This window comes from Erythranthe guttata, chromosome 11 (assembly GCF_056151865.1).
Source record: "Erythranthe guttata isolate IM_541 chromosome 11, IM_541, whole genome shotgun sequence".
Lineage (NCBI taxonomy): Eukaryota > Viridiplantae > Streptophyta > Magnoliopsida > Lamiales > Phrymaceae > Erythranthe > Erythranthe guttata.
Genome location: NC_142543.1, coordinates 2,831,680 through 2,848,450, shown reverse-complemented (window position 1 = coordinate 2,848,450; position 16,771 = coordinate 2,831,680). Strand labels below are relative to the sequence as shown.

The 16,771-nt window shown below is 31.9% G+C and overlaps 2 protein-coding genes across 5 annotated transcripts; both read right to left on the bottom strand.

Moving 5' to 3' along the window:
• Window positions 1–1,048: 1,048 nt before the first annotated feature.
• On the bottom strand, window positions 1,049–2,534 carry LOC105965431 (ethylene-responsive transcription factor TINY). Its single transcript, XM_012989971.2, has one exon. It carries the CDS (start codon window positions 2,144–2,146, stop codon window positions 1,310–1,312), a length of 837 nt encoding a protein of 278 aa, XP_012845425.2. The 5' UTR covers window positions 2,147–2,534; the 3' UTR covers window positions 1,049–1,309.
• A 4,299-nt stretch (window positions 2,535–6,833) lies between these two features.
• LOC105965542 (uncharacterized) lies at window positions 6,834–12,281 on the bottom strand. Of its 4 annotated transcripts, none has more exons than XM_012990104.2 (9): window positions 12,016–12,281; window positions 10,863–10,991; window positions 10,510–10,747; window positions 10,310–10,414; window positions 10,064–10,192; window positions 8,099–8,148; window positions 7,899–7,996; window positions 7,525–7,809; window positions 6,834–7,453 (listed from the first exon to the last, which is right to left on the bottom strand). In XM_012990104.2, the coding sequence occupies exons 2-9, from the start codon at window positions 10,975–10,977 to the stop codon at window positions 6,950–6,952; spliced, it is 1,524 nt and encodes a 507-aa protein (XP_012845558.2). In that variant the 5' UTR covers window positions 10,978–10,991; window positions 12,016–12,281; the 3' UTR covers window positions 6,834–6,949. The 4 variants fall into 4 exon arrangements, with proteins under 4 accessions (XP_012845558.2, XP_088681451.1, XP_012845557.2 ...); XM_088825325.1 differs by having other exon boundaries at window positions 10,863–11,292; window positions 11,364–12,162; XM_012990103.2 differs by having other exon boundaries at window positions 11,796–12,017.
• Window positions 12,282–16,771: the final 4,490 nt, after the last annotated feature.

Genomic DNA, 16,771 nt, shown 5'->3' with positions numbered 1-16,771 from the left:
TTCAAACACATATCTATCTTTTTTTACAGATAATATTAATATATAATAGTAAATTAGTAAAAAAAATACATATTCTCTAGTCATGTTCATGTAAAATGTATAATATCAAATAATTTATTCTACAATATTTGTTTTAATATAAATCAAAGTTTATGAATTAAAATTAAAAAAATTCGTAACACCACCAATCATCCAATTATAATAAGAGAAGATTTTAAATCGAATTTAACTAAATTAAAATTAAATTATTTATAAAATTAAATTCAAAAATAAATTTATTTAGGGTTTCCAAAAAAGTTGATATATTTAGAGCATTTTATATATGGTAGGATATAAATATATTAATAAAATAATTAAACATATTTAACTATCTTTAATTTTGGAAAATGATGACATGTTTTTTGATGATTTATTTCGACCAACCAATTCGCCACTTGGGATGAAATTGAAGACATGTCATCAATTGAAATTGCCAAATGTCAATCAATTAGCTATGCAATTCAACTTTTATATATTATATAGATGGAAAGCATATCCAAGTATTTATAACTAAGGACTCAAAATATAATAAAAAAAAAACAGTTTAATTAATCACTACTCATTACTAAATAGTGCCATAAAATAATGACAGCTGAATTTTATTTTATTTTATATATATTTCCAGTTCAAGTATAGTCCATGTAAAATCATTAAATGTGATATATAGCTAAAAATTTCGGTCAACAATTTGTCAATGCTTAAAATAATTTTCCCTGAACATATTTTTATTTATTATTATTATTATAGTAATACAAAACCCATAATATATTACATAAAGAAAGGCACTAAAAAAAAGAAAAGAAATGCCATTATTGCCTAAGAACTTGATATGCAAGGCAAGTATATCTCTACTACTTTGTTTCCATCTATAGAATTAATAAAAGAAAGACCACAAAGTAAAATCCAAAGCCATTTTTATATTGAAAAACGAAAAGAAAAAGAAAAAGAATATTAATTAAATACAAAAAAAAATGCAAATTCAATGTGAAAATGGTCAAAACTCATCCCATTAAAAAAGAAGGATATATCAAGCAAAAATAAATAAAACGAGTAAATAAACGGATCTTCGTAGACGCTACACTCGATGAATTACACTGTTTTCACCTTTGGTTTACACGGAATCACACAAATATATACGTGGATGTGTGTAAAATACGAGGGTAGCATAGATCATGAAACGGTAAAAAAAAAAAAAAAAAAAAAAAAAAATTACCATCAATATTGAGGTGAATTTTTTTTATTTCTTTTTAATATATTTTGTTTTAATAAATCAGCAATATTGATTTTTCCAAAAGAGGGGTTCAAAATTGGGAGACATGGTGTTGTCCTCGTCAACCACCAAGTTATCCTGGAAGAAAAACCCACACTCTTCTTCTAAACTATACGTAGAAGCAGACGAGTGATTGTAGTAATAATCCCACGAATAATCCTGCCCCAACAGGAGTAAATCGTCTCCGCACCGGGTCGACTCGTAACTCGTTCCTAGACTTGGTAGCTGCACTATCTCGCCCAGCTCGTCCCCCGCCTCCCTGGAAACATACTCCTCCGAGGTTGATGACGTGGTGGTGGTGGTGGTGGAAACTGCCGACGGCGACGGCGAATCAAGGCGGCGGTGGTCGAGGTGGTCCATGTGGGCGGCCTTGGTGGCGGCAGCCTGGACGTCACGTGGGGAGCACGTGGCGGGTCGGGGGAGGAGATGCGAAATTTCCGGGAAGTTGAGGATGGCGGCGGAGCCGCCCTTGATGGCTATGGCAGCGACGTCGTGGGCACGGGCAGCCATCTCCGCCGTGGCGAAGGTGCCAAGCCAGATCCGGGATTTTTTCCGGGGCTCCCGAATTTCGGAAACCCATTTCCCCCAGGCCCGCATTCTCACGCCTCTGTACACGGTGTGCTTGCCGCCGTCGTCATCGCTCCGGTTTCGTTTGTTGCCGACCGTTTTCTCACTGTCCGACCCGGACCCGCTTTCCCTACTTCTCTTGGCCTGGGTGTTTGTGTTCGGTTTCGGTACCGGGCTGTCGGTTTGGTCCGACCCGGATGATTGAGATGAGAGAGAAGAGAAAGCGCCGCCGCTGCACTCGGTTTCCGAAGGCGGTGGCTGTTCTGCCATCGCTGATGTAAATGCTTTCGCCTGAAATAATACGACCACCCTTTTTCAAGCGATCGTTATTGCTTATGAGAATATATATGTATGTGTGTATATATATATATATATATATATATATATATATACATATATATATATATAGAGAGAGAGAGAGAGAGAGAGAGAGAGAGAGAGAGAGGTGGTAGTGAAGTAGAGAAAGAGTGATGAGAGTGAGATGTGGAAATTAAATGAAGGAGGTAGTGAAAGGTTTAGCTGTTATTTATATGTGTGTATGTGCGCGCGTGTGTGTGCGTGTAAACACAGTGTGAGGTGTGAGAAAGAAGAACATGAATTAGGACAGAGAGTGAGTCTAGAGAGAGAGAGAGAGTAGAGAGAGAGAGTCTAGAGAGAGAGAGAGAGAGATGCCCGTCGACGCTGCCGACCGAGGCTTTTAAGTAATTAACCTACCACTTAATTATCACTGAGACTTTCCCACATTTTACACACACAAAAAGTGCTCATATAACAGGAACGTGTATATATATATATATATATATATATAGTGGGCAATATAAAATATAATTAGAAAAAAAAATGCCTAAAGTGCAAAGCTCTATTATTTCATGATCATTTGTTACCTTCCCTCGAAAATAATTAAATTACGATCACCGATCACCATCTATCGATTATCACGGGTATAAGCTACCGAAAATTATCAAAGAAATACCGAAGTATCGATTATCACTAGTGGTTATACGCTATTAGTATCGTCGTACCATTATTACATTGTACGATAGGGCTATTGCATTTTCGATCGGACTATTGATACATTACAACATCGTATGAAAGTTATGAAACGATAGTGTAATTTATGAACCATGACGACTAATTCATAAAATACAATTTAGTACAATGTTTCCAAATTAATTATAGCTTTACGAAATTAATTCACTAAATTGTACAATTTTTAAAATGGAAAGAATCTCGTAGGCATATAATAATATAGGGTATCGAAACAAGGGCTTTAAATGTACCCAACCCTAGCTATTTGTTCATAATATTTTAATTTAATTTAATTTAATTTAACCCATGAATGTGAAATTAATTGCTACTGTTAATTAGCTAGCTTTTTCCTAGAAGTTGCATTTTCTAGGCTTATTTTATTATGTCACGCCAGATAAAATTCATTTATTCCACAATATTCCTGCTACCTATATATGGAATTTAATAATCTTTTAATTCATTTTGCCATGTTGAGAAGATTAAATAAAAATAAAAAATAATATATTTTTCCAAAAAATTAAATAAATAAATAAATAATTACTGACATTATTATTATCGATGCCTACATCTTAATGAGCTCAATAAATAGGAGAGGGACAAAAATAAGTAAATAACAGATCATTTTACCCAAAACTGGATGGGTTCCCATTAAGGCTTAGGAATTAATTATTCCATTCAGTATTCAAGTCTTCAATTTTTTATATATATTTTTTTTAATTTAGTTTTAATTGAGAAATTATTTAAAAAAATTAATAATAATAATAATTGAGAAATTATTAGACATAGATGAAAGTGTTTCAGGATGAGGATGGACAGTTAGGGAGGATTGTGTTTTTGAGGCAATATATTGTACCATATTTTCACTAGATCGAGATGTAACCTTGTTTGCATTTATTTTTGTGTTTGATTAAATTAACTATAGAATAATTAAAAATTAATAAAAATTGAAAAAAAAGTTCAAACAACCAACCTATAGAATTAATTAAGATTAATACTTTTTTCCGTTTCATATTATCTGTCGGTTAAGGTTTACAACACGTATATAAACAATACATATAAATATGCTTGAATTTTAGGGAAAATGCGTGTAAAGGACTAAAAAACCATTTTTACCACTAATTATAAACAATACGTCAAAATTGTTTATAAATAATAACAAATATATTATTGAAAATCTAAGGTGACGGTTTATATATATATATATATATATATATATATATATAATTAAAAAACAAAAATATTAATTTGCTCCAGTAATTGTGAGGAATATGGCAAACTAGATTTAAAAAAATTAATAAATGTTTTATTGAAACTCTAACGTGACAATTGACATACGAAAATATCTAAAGAGACAGGTAATTTAAAACATAGGGGAGCACCATTATGGGGCACAACACAACTAGTGAAACAATTATATTAAAAATATCAAAACGACGCTTGTGCAAATGACAATTATACCCTCAAAAGAGTTCACTAGCTAGAAAATTACAAGTTTGCCCCCCAACAGTCCCTTAAATACCTTGTCTAATTTGTGGCTCCTCACCCCATGGTATTGATGAAGTTGCATTTATTACTTCACTTTTTTTTTTTTTAATTATTATTATTATTATTATTTTTTAAATATTTATTTGAGGAAGTACTACTCCAATTTGAATGAGAGAGATTTGTGTGAGGTGTAAGCAGTAGACAGGTTGTAGTACGTAGTAGGGTTGGGTGCAGTGGGGAGTTGTACCTTGTGGAATTTAATTAGATCAAAATTAAATTCCAGCTAATCACATCCCAAACATCCGTATATTTAGGGACCCCATACAAAATATGATTTCAATTTTTCAACTCGTTTTCATGTACGGCAGAAATTTTTATTTATATTAAAAATATTAAATTATATTCATCCAATTTGTCTGATCTTCATGTTGACAACAACTTTGGTCTTACTCTGCGGCACAGTGGGAATTTGGAATTCGAGCTGAATTCCCAAAACCTGATTTGCTCATTTTGATAAATCCAAATCGGGTGGAATTCGGAATTGCTATTCCGATTTCCAACGGTATCTAATTTTGAGATATTATCTTTTTTACTAATTATGCAAATTATGATTTTCGATTTTTTTGAATTTATTGAATGGATTAGTAATTCCAAAATTATTTGTGGGGACAAAATTACAATCACCTGCCTGAGATAAATATAATTACAATAAAATTCTTTTGTTTTGAGAAATTACATCTAGACCCCTAGATTTTGTAATTTTCTCGCATCCACTCTTAATGTAGTAGTCTAGCGTTTATGTACGAAGTTTATAGGGATGAATGTAAACATGGAAAAAGGAGGAGTTTTTTTTCTCGTAAATAAGCTTACATCAAGAGGCCGATGTAATTTTGCCTATTTTACCGTTATTAATCCAATCCTATCAAATCCTTAACCCTTACTCGTTGCATCTTTCATTTACAAAAATTATTTTAGTCCTTTTTACGTATTTTTTTCACAGTATGTATTCAACTATATTGTTTGCTTAATGCGAATGAAAAAAACCTTAAACGAAAGATACTACCAATCGGATGGAGATCCGGGATCCGAATTGAACAAATTTAATTATATATATTTATATATATATATAAAAGCCAGATTACTCATGCTACTAATTTCATGTGTACCTTGCATTTGGAAGAATTCATTCAGTGCTATGACGTTGGGTTCATAATTCACCTGAATTTGGTGTTGCTGCACCGGATATACTTGTATCCAATAAATCATAAATAAATAAATACAAAATCCATAAAAGTTTTTGGTAGATGATTCTGCAAATTTTTGTATTGAAATATTTTCGACTTACAAAATATTTTTTCCCCCAAAATTAATATTTGTCACTTCAGAATTTCAATGATGTCGCTGTTTTAAGCCATTTTCTATACGTTTTTTTTGCGAAACTCCGTTATTTATAAACTTTTTAATATGTGCGCAACAACCTAAAACAAATTAAAATCCAAATTATATTTAAAAAAAATAAAAAAAATCATTGGACTTGTAATTAATTTTTTTAATTTTATTTTTTGTAAAAACTAAAAAGACAATAGTAATGGGAAGATAATTAATGCCATGTGATATGACCTCACCTCATAAATCATTGATATTTTCAATGTACGCAGCTGTGCCAGCTTACATGTATTTATTGATTTTATTATTAATTTTTTTTTAAATTAAAAAAAAAAAATCACTACTAGTTTCTATTTGTGTTGGTATATATGATATATATTTGATCAAAGGACACACGAGCTAAGAGGGGCCGGGGCCCCTTTATGAACCTATCAATTCATAATATTTTGATTTTTGAGGTAATATTAATATATTATAGGGAAATTTAGTTGGCCTTAGACAAAATTAATTTATTAGTTGGGCCCTTCCAAACCCTTCACCCATACTCACCACACCCCTACATTTTGCTATTTGGAATTTATTTATTTATTATTTATTTAATTATTTATTTTATTAAGAGTCTTAACATTTGATTATATGGTTAATATTTTGTTTTGTGGTGGAAATCGTCAAATTGAAACAAAAATTTCGAATTCCACCGTTGACGATCCAATGGTGAAGTTATTCCTTGTCATTTACGTTGCCGAGATTTCGATTTCTGATTTTCCCAGTATTTTTTTAGATCAGGATCGAAATTTATATTCCTAGAATCCAATTTTCGCTCTAGTTTGACTTCCCCAATTTTTTTTTTTAATTTGAACTATATTAACAAGATTGAGACATACATAATATATATTTTTGAATATTTTTTAAAATTATAAAATGACATAATTAAAAAAAAAAAAAAAAAACTCCCAAATTTCATACCCTTTTGGTATCGGAATTGTTTTTTAGATTCTGAAAATTTTGAAATTAGAGAAGAAAAAAAATACAATTTTTTTTCGAAAAATACTAATTCTGATCTGTCCGTCTGATTTCCACGTATAACTTCGGTACATAAACGATAGATTACTACATCTATATATTTTACAATGTGACTTCCACACACACACAAACACACACTATTTTTTTTTATCAATTAGACCTTTCTACCCCTAGTTCAACAAGCATAGTCAACAAAGCCTCACACATCTCACACGCATCAACCTCAGAAGAATCTTCGGAATCTTTCTTCCAAGAAGAATATACCATCCACGAGTGATCCAATTTTCTCTCGGGTTTCACAACAATCGAACCGGGTACTTCAGCATCGCGGCACGTCACAAGCCCGTCGCTCTTCTCTCCGTATCTCAACTGCAAATGGAGGGCCGACAGAGCCATCGCAGCGGAAACCGGAAATACCACCGGAACCTTCCGTGCCGCAAGGGCAAAATCATCGTTTTCCCTATCCTCCCCCGGAAACTGCGGGAGCCACGGGAGTTCCGCGTGGGCGATGTGGGACAACGTGGCGACAACGCCCGGCGCCACGCTCGCTTCGGAGTGGAACGAGATGAGTGGAATATTCTCCGGGAGTTTGTGGGCCCCGACGAATTCCTTCCGTTTCTCGTACGTGAGATCCTCTAGCGCTCGTATATCGCCCTGGACATGAGAGAATAACGTGAAAAATACTTACTTATTAAAACATAATTTGAGAAGCCGATAAAAGTTACCTTAATGAGTTTGCATATCAAAAACTCCATAATCCTACGCGTTTCCTTGTCAGCGACCTGGCCTTCACGAAGAATATCGGACGCGATCGGGGTTCCACCGTAAGGACTCTGCACCAGCGCCAACCCAGCCACTTTATCCCTTAATTCTTCCGAATAAATCGATAAAGCAGCAGCAGCATCAACGCCACCTTTGCTGTGGCCGAGCAACATCACGCGCTTGCCGCTCCCCCAGTATAGCTCCTCTATATATTGCTTTAGTTCCCATGCATTTTGTTCTACCGATGCCTAAGTATTAAAAACAAATCATTAAAAAAATAAATTACGAGTTTCTTCATGAAACGTGATAATATTTATAAATAAATAAATCGACATACCTCGCTGTGAATTTTAGCAATATGGCAAGCTAGGCCCATCTTTGAGAAGAATCTTTTGGTGCTAACGAAATATAACGGGCCAAGATTGCTGAAAAGTCCTAATTAAAGAACATACATTTGTCGGATAATGCATTAGAAGGCAATACTTTAATCCGTTTTAAAGTAAACTAATAGTGCAAGAAGACGGGAAATTGTTAAACCTGGAATGAGAAGGTACACAAATGAATCGGGTAGTTTGTGGAGCCCATTCCTGAAAATAATACGCAAGAAATGCATGTTATCTTGATTGTGGTTTCGTGAAGTTGAGTCACGGAGACGAAATATTATAAAGCAAATATGTATTATAAACAGTAAAATAGGAAAAGGAAAAAGAAAAAAAAGATGCAGTTCGACTATGTTCGATTATTTTTTGGATATTAATCAACATTTCACGTTAGATTTCGACAGTAAATCATTAATGAGTCATAATATGATATAGGTAAGGATGTTCTAAAAAAATATGGGAAACTTTCTTCAGGTTGTAGAGATTTCTTGTACTCTTGTTCTAAAATGTGAGTAGAATATTATGGATTGCTCTAGAGAGGCACTCTCAATCGCATGATTAAACTAATCTCCCATAATCTCATTTACAAAATCATGGTCAGCTGAAATAGTATAAATAGGAGAATAATCTCATTTATAAATCATCCGAGTAAAGTAATAAGTACTAATAGAAAAGTCATTACGTTCCAACATAGTTTTCTTGTCTTCTTAACAAATGCCTCCTCCCACGTGAGAATTAGAATGACTTATAGGATGACTAAGTTCAAATTGTGAGAAAACATGGAGAGCGAACACATTGAGTTTTGATATTGCGCAGTAATTTAGTTACGAATGGTTGGTTTTACTGGAAGTTTAATCTGAAGACTAGAAGTCATTGTTTCCTTTTGAAATCCAATATTCATGGATATAACTGGAAGTTTAACAAAGTTTGGAAGTCATTTTTTTACTTGGAATCTCCTATATCCATGATATAATTGATCTTTGCAAAGGAAGCAAAAGATAAATCTGCCTGGCAGGTTCCAGAGGATCATTCCCGAACCAGATCCAGCAACAAGTCTTCAATCTTTTTGTCAGATTGGTGATAAGGAATTTGTAAAAAGGTCGATTCGCTTTTTTTTTTTTTTTTCTTTTTTTTTATTATTATTTTGGAAATAAGGACAAAAAAATAATGTATATACTATTATTATAAATTAATTTTAGAATGCATCATATACTATATTAATGATATTAATTATAAACACATGAAAATCATTTTGGAAATTAAAATTGGATTGAAAATTGAATTTTTTTATAATTAATTACAATTTTTATCTAAAAAAAATTGGAAGAATAAAAATCAGAACTTTGTAAATGGAAAAAAAAATGTTCTAATAAACACATTTGAATCCCGAAAAAGAATTTCATGATGACTTAGTCGTCTAGCCATACGAGGAAGGCTGCATGACAGTTTGCAGCATGTATAAATAACGAAACAACCCCAATATATATACACACACACACATTTGTAAGTTAATTGCAGCTTCTTCAAAGTAACTAATTACATTACTAAAAGAAAGTAATCTAATTAGTACGACAAAGTCTATGATGTTCCATTAGTTGTCTTTAGGTTTTCTTTTTCATGTTCGTTTGGTCTACCTTCAATTTTCGAAAGGCCTATTAAATAGTCACACCTCATCTAGAAGCTTAACTTCTAAGGCCCCGTTTGGTTGCCAAGATAAGCCAAGATTAACTAAATAGTTGGACTTAATTTGATGTTTGGTATCCCCAATATATTGCCGGGTTGACCCGCCAAAATTATGTTATCATGGCTTATCTTGCCTTCTAGTGTGTTTTTTTGTTGGACGCCACGAGCTCCAATAAAATAATTGGGTTTCATTAGACTATTTATTCTTATCTTGCCAACCAAACGGGGCCTAAGAAAATAAAAATCATACTATTTAATATCTCTAAAAGAACTTAGTATTTTACTTCCTAACCAAACATGAAATTCTATCTTACCTAGCAGCACTTTCATCTTTTTACGTAGCATTACCCGTGATCCAAACAGAGCCTTACTGTTCGAACAGAACAGTATACAACGTACATTCGATTAAATTGAATTGCGTTTTAAAGTCAATTGGTACCTTATGCCTTGGAGAAGCTCGACGAATTTAGCTGAACCATCCTCCACCGGAGCCATCCCGGGTGCACTTTGTAACCACCCAATGTCTTCAGACGACCCATGCAAAGTTTTCACAACCCTCGATACAAAACTATTAAAAAAAAAGTTATAATTAATACATAGGAAAGTCAAATATTACTCGAACAACAAAAGATTTACTTGTCTACTTTTGTACGAGTACTAAGATCAAAGCGTATAATCGTTTCACCTCTGCATGTGAGCTTGCATACATCTCATATGATAACAAGAGTATCTCCAAGATGCTATTACCGATCCCCATGCAAATTCAAAACAATATATCGGGAGCATCAACCTACAAATGAACATTAATAAACAGATTCTAAAATCGAACGATGGCCGTATTAATTCACGAGGCTTGAAAGAAGTTTTAGGGGCAGTAATTTTTACCCTTTAAAAATGAAGCGGACGCCCCTGTGGTAATTTCTATTTACAATTTCTAATCCCGAATTTGTTAACGAATGATGATCGTCCAAATCCGAGGCATTTCTATCAAGAAAGGCTATGCTCGTATCGGAGTTACAATCTCTTGAAGAAGATGCATAAGTTGCAGATGTTTGATTTTGACCATAAGAATTGATCTCCGAATCTCGTAACAATCTATTCACATCCCTTAACAGAATATCTTCTGCAACATTATTAAAAAAAAAAAAGATTCGAGTCAGAGAAAAGTATATAAGAGCAATTTTCTTACAACATTTATCGGCATTTGGACATAAATAGTGTTGAAATAAAGAGCTCACCGAAAAATTCGATTAATCGACGTGTAATAGAGGAAGTTAAGCTTAAAAGACGAGAAAAGATGCCATCCATTTCCGAACAGCAAGAGCAAATTGCGGAAACGTTGTTGTTTGCCATGTCCTATACAAGACCTGGAAGAAAAAGTTTGATATTTAGACCGTGTTTGAGTTTATAATTCGAAATAATGCTAATATTACTCTAACCGAGTGGAGGATAAGCAAAGAGATTGTAAATTAACGAATATTTTGTAGCATTTCTCTGTAACGAATATTCAACGCCGTGAATGTATAATTCCCTATTTAATTCGTTTACGACATCAATCAAGTGCAAGAGATATGCTATTTATCGGAAGGACCAGTTTGAACAACTAATTCAACCACCGAAGAAGAAAACGATATGCTATTTATCGGAAGGACCAGTTAGACCATTTAACTAAACTTAAACCTTCCATTGTATCATATGCTTCCATTAAAAGTCAACTCACGGATGAAAGGAAGACGAGCAAAAAATACGAGACTACGAGGCGATTCGGAGAACTAACTAACTACTTGAATTTGGATGAGTGAGATAACTAAATACAATGACAAGATGAAATCAACAAGAACACAGGCTCCGAAATCAGACAAACGAAGGGCAACAACAAACTTAGCAAAGGACAACAAATGAATTCAAGATTTAATTTTTAACCACAAACATATGTAACTAACTTGTATGTATCATCTGCATAATTAATTCAAGTTCCTACATTTCATCAAACAGTAAAATCACAACCAGATCGCTGCAGACAAGAAAAAACCCAATTGCAATTCAAGATTCTGAAATAGAGATACTTACTCAAAATTCTCAAAAATTGCAGTCAAAATAGAGAAGCAACCCCAAATTAAAAAATGACCCAGAACTGGCTATATATATACATATATGATATATATACTTACAAAAAGAGGGAGTAGGGAAAAATCTAGGAGTACCCATTTTCCGATAAAGAATGTAACTTTGATACAAAAAAATAATTTACAATAAAATATTCAGAATATGTGCGGCCAGGATTTTATTTGCTAGATTGAATCCCCAAATTGAATTTGAAGAAATGGGTAGTGGAAGGGTAATGGCGGAAAAGAAAGAAAAAAAAAAAAAAGAGTGGTCTTTTTCCGATACCTGTCGGAATGGGGCCCACCACCATGCCGGGGGAATTAAAACAATTCAAGGACGAAATTCAATCGATGGGTTCTTCTGAAACAATCGTGATTTCAAAAAGCCCTCCAAAAATTGAATCGATTGGTTATTGGATTGCGGGAAAGCAGTGATTTTTTTTTTTTTTTTTTTACCAGCTTTAAGTGTAAACGAAGCAATGTTATTACAGTAAACTTTGAAAATTGAAAAGAATGCAGAAATGCAGTGATTGTGTACGGTAAATTTGTGACAATAAATTTAGGTAGTTACAATCGCTTGACCAAAAAATCTATCATGTTTCGATAATTATAATAATTTATTACCTATATATCGTCTTACACACATGTCTATGTTTATAGTGTTCGATTAATCTACTAAAATAGGAGTTTTTTCGTAAGAGAATACATATATAAATGATGTAGTTGTAATTACATGAGGGTTTTTTTTTAACCGTAATTTAGGCATAATCTATTAAGAATAATTATGATATATTTTTCTTTTTCCTTTTTTTTTTAGAGAAAATTAGAATATGTAATTTAGGACTAAAATAGGAATATATTTATTTTTAGCTAAACTGGTATTTACCATGTGCGATGCACATGCACGCGAATAATTTAAATATTAAGATTTATTTAAAACTTAATATCTTGCAAGTAATATGAATATTTTCATTACTTATATGAAATAAGTGATATGTACAGGTACTGAAACATAAATTACCCAAAAGTGTAAGAATTATATAAAATTTATATTAAATTCTCTTGATAAAAAAAAAAAAAAGCTTCATTTTATTCGACATTTACATTAGCATAAATTGCAAATAAACAGAACACTAAAAAAAATTATACATATAAATAATACCAAAAAACAACTATTGAATCACTAGATACAGTTTATGTGAAGTACATTTTATATGTGACTATAGTCAAATATAGCCAGCCATATTCGACATAGTAAACTTATCTAGAAAAAAAAATGAAAAAATAATTTTTACATAAAAAATTATTAATTATATTAAAAAATTACGAAAAATACTAAATGTAGTTTAAATTATGATAAAAGAAAATTATACATATTTCAATATATGATCATCAATTCATGACATATGCATCTTTGAAAAGCTTATCGGATATATTCTAAAGTCAACCTTAGAATGAATAGTTATTGACCCAAAAAAAAAGTCTCAATAAACCTATTAAAAAAGACGAAGTGACGTGGACCACATCAAATATATACTTAACAAATTCCATCAATTTTATATTTATAATTGAAATTTATCATTAAAAAAAATAAAAATATTTCACTTTATCAATTATCCAATATTTCAATAATTTATGTTCTTAAAAAAAGAGGAATTAAAAAAATAAAAAGTAAAATAAAAGGGCTTTTAAAATCGTTTAAATAAATTGCTGGACAGTCCAAGCCCATATTAGTGGCCGAAGGGATAATATGTTATTGGGCTCGTTTGGTCCGTTTGTTAACAATTAACAATTAACAATTAATTATTTTCTTTAATACTTGGGGTTTATTATTGCATTCCTCATCTATAATTCTATATATTTTAAAAATTCATATATGATTATTTTTTTATAATCAAAATACCAAATAACTTTTATTGTTTAGAGGATTTTTCTTAAACAAAATAAAAACGAGCTCGAGCCTGCCAAAACAGCAAAGTTCAGCTCGTTCACATACCCCTACTTATTTCCGATGAACTGTTTTAAGAGTTGATAAGTTATTAAGGCTTATTTTTAAAATTAATTTTATTTATACGTGATAATTAAGTGGTCACACATTTTTATACAAAATTGATATTTGAATTGTATGGGCAACCAAATTAAAAGCTCATCAGTTAATGTATGTCGTGAGTTCTTCACTATTATATTGTTATGACTTATGATTGGTGCCCATACAACTGCATGGCAATGGCATTGACTTCAACTTTAAGTTAGATTAATTAATTAATTAATTATAATATGAATTCTTGTTTTCATCTCAATTTTATTATTTCTAAATTTCGGCATCAAATTCATTCAAGTTGCAACCACAACTTGGAATAATTAATAAATTCATAAATATATATTTTCGGGACTGGCTAACTAGACCAACATTATTGAAGACTTGTTTGATGTTGTCTTCTTCCTATTTTATTTGTCTGTTTATAGAATTTTTTTCGTTTCAAATTAATTGTTACTTTAGGATTCCAATGAAGTATTTATTGTGTTTTTTAACTATGCCCTTACTATTATTAAGAGAATTAATGATTAAATATTTAATAAAAGTGGTTTATTTATTTATTTTATTATGATTTTTCTAGAATGCATGCAGATTTATTAGTTTTCTTAATATGTGTCCTTAGCTCAAAAGACAATTAAAATGGAATGGAGATTAGATGATGCACCTGGTTATTTATAATACGTGGGTTCGAATCGTAAAGTGTATATGTTTGGGTAGTTATTTAATCAAATCTGCGGTTCAAATTCACCCACTGTAACATCTAATTTTCCATATGGTATCATTTTTTTTCTTCATCCTGAATCAACAATTTGAAGAAAGAAAGAAAAAAAACCTAGCTATATCTATTCTACTCTTATGTACAAGGCCGTTCTTGAGAAATTGGGAGACCGAGATGAGTTTTAAGAATTTATAAAAATGGACTCATATTGTTTACGATACAATGTACGCAATACTTCGCTCTAACTTGCACGGCTGGACAATACTTTTTTTGATTAAGGATTTCAGAGATGGTTCCCTATTTTTTTTAAGGGTCTATTAGATATAACCCCTTAAACATTCAAATAATAGGGGTAGACCCAAATTTATATTTGCCATTTTGATAACAGCTCAAACTTTTCCTAATTACATAATTACCCTCAATCAAATCCCACAAAACCCGTTACTTTACCTTTTGAAATAAAATCAAATCCCTTCCTATTTTCCCGTTAAATCACTATCATCCCAAACCCACTATCGAATAAACTGCAAAACCTCCCAGAACAACTTCCCGGTACGGCCGATTGAAAGGGGGAGACGTCTGCACTGCCGTGAAACGACGATTTTCGTGCACTCCGAGCAAGCTGCCGTAGGTACGTCGTCGCCACTCGTTGAATCGCTATCATCCATCGATTTATTGATATGTTTTGGCTAAATCGACTATCACGTTTGTGTAATTGCAGATCTGTTATAATCGCATACCGAATTCGAGCACTAAATCAGTGATATTGCAACAATTGATGGGCAGGACATCCACCAAAAGTGATATCGTCGTTGGCCGCCGCCGTCGCCGTCGCCGTCACTGCTCCAATCTAGGGTTACTCAAATCTAGGATTACTCAAATCTAGTGTTTTGAAAATTCTTCGGCCCATAGTTGATTAACGAGATGCATAGTCAAATTACATCTGTATTAATATACTATCCCATATCATTTAATAGACTATCCAACTGGTATAATTTTACTATGGATCTTGTTAATCGACTATGGGCCGAAGAATCATCAAAACCCTAGATTTGAGAAGTGACGGCGGCGGATTTGTGTTTTAAAATTAATAGACTATCGCATATATTTTAATAGACTATCCCATGCATCTAATTCGACTATGGGTTTAGTTAATTGACTATTGGAAAAATAATAATATATATGGAAACTGAATAATATATTTGCTTGAAATACTAATCAATTAGGGTAATTTTCCTTATTATATGAAAACGATTAGGGTAAATAATAATATATATGAAAAAATAATAATATATATGGAAACTGAATAATATGTTTTTTTGAAATACTAATCAATTAGGGTAATTTTCCTTATATCATGTAATAGACTATCTTATTGATCTAATTCGACTATGGATCTCGTTAATCGACTATGGATCCCGTATTATTCAACCACATAGTATATTAATAATTTCAATATAGTACATTGATATGCTATGATAATATATTACGGTTATAGTAGTGATATGAATTGTGTTACAAACAATATACCACTGAAATGACAAGAACATTGAGAACAACACCAACGTAAAGTATTCCAACATAACCAATAAAATAGTACATTAATAATCTCATAAATTCAATCTAGGGTTTTGATAAAATACATAAAACACATGATAACACAATCAAACCAATATGTCGAGTTAAAAAACCCTAGTACATTAATAATCTCATAATAGTATAATAAAATGATAATGGTAGTATCATACGATATTCATAATAGTATACTACTGTATTACAACGGTTTAAAACTTAACCGAAGTTACCGAGCCATTACATCGTAAACACCTCTTTATAGCAACCAACCCACCAAACCTCAACAATATCCGTACGAAATTCGCCATCGAAAAAACCTAAAATCATGAAACAAAATAAAAAATGCAGAATACTAAAAAATGATTAAATAGACTGCAAATACATTTGAATGACAATACATTAATATCATCAAAAATAAACTTAAAATGCAAAATCCATACGCTAATTTAAAAAAGACTACGAACTATATTTTAATGTACTACCCAGCACACTTAAATCGGCTGTTATAAACAAATAAACCAACTATCGATCGGGATCAAAAACATGAACTCGACCACAACGGACAATTATTCCGATTATTGCATAAACCAACTACGAAGCTCATATAAAACAACTCTGCATTTAAAATAGAAAAAAATTGATAAAAACGCTCAATATCTAACTAATAATAATTGATCTAAAATATTGCATTCACATCTAATACTGGAATAA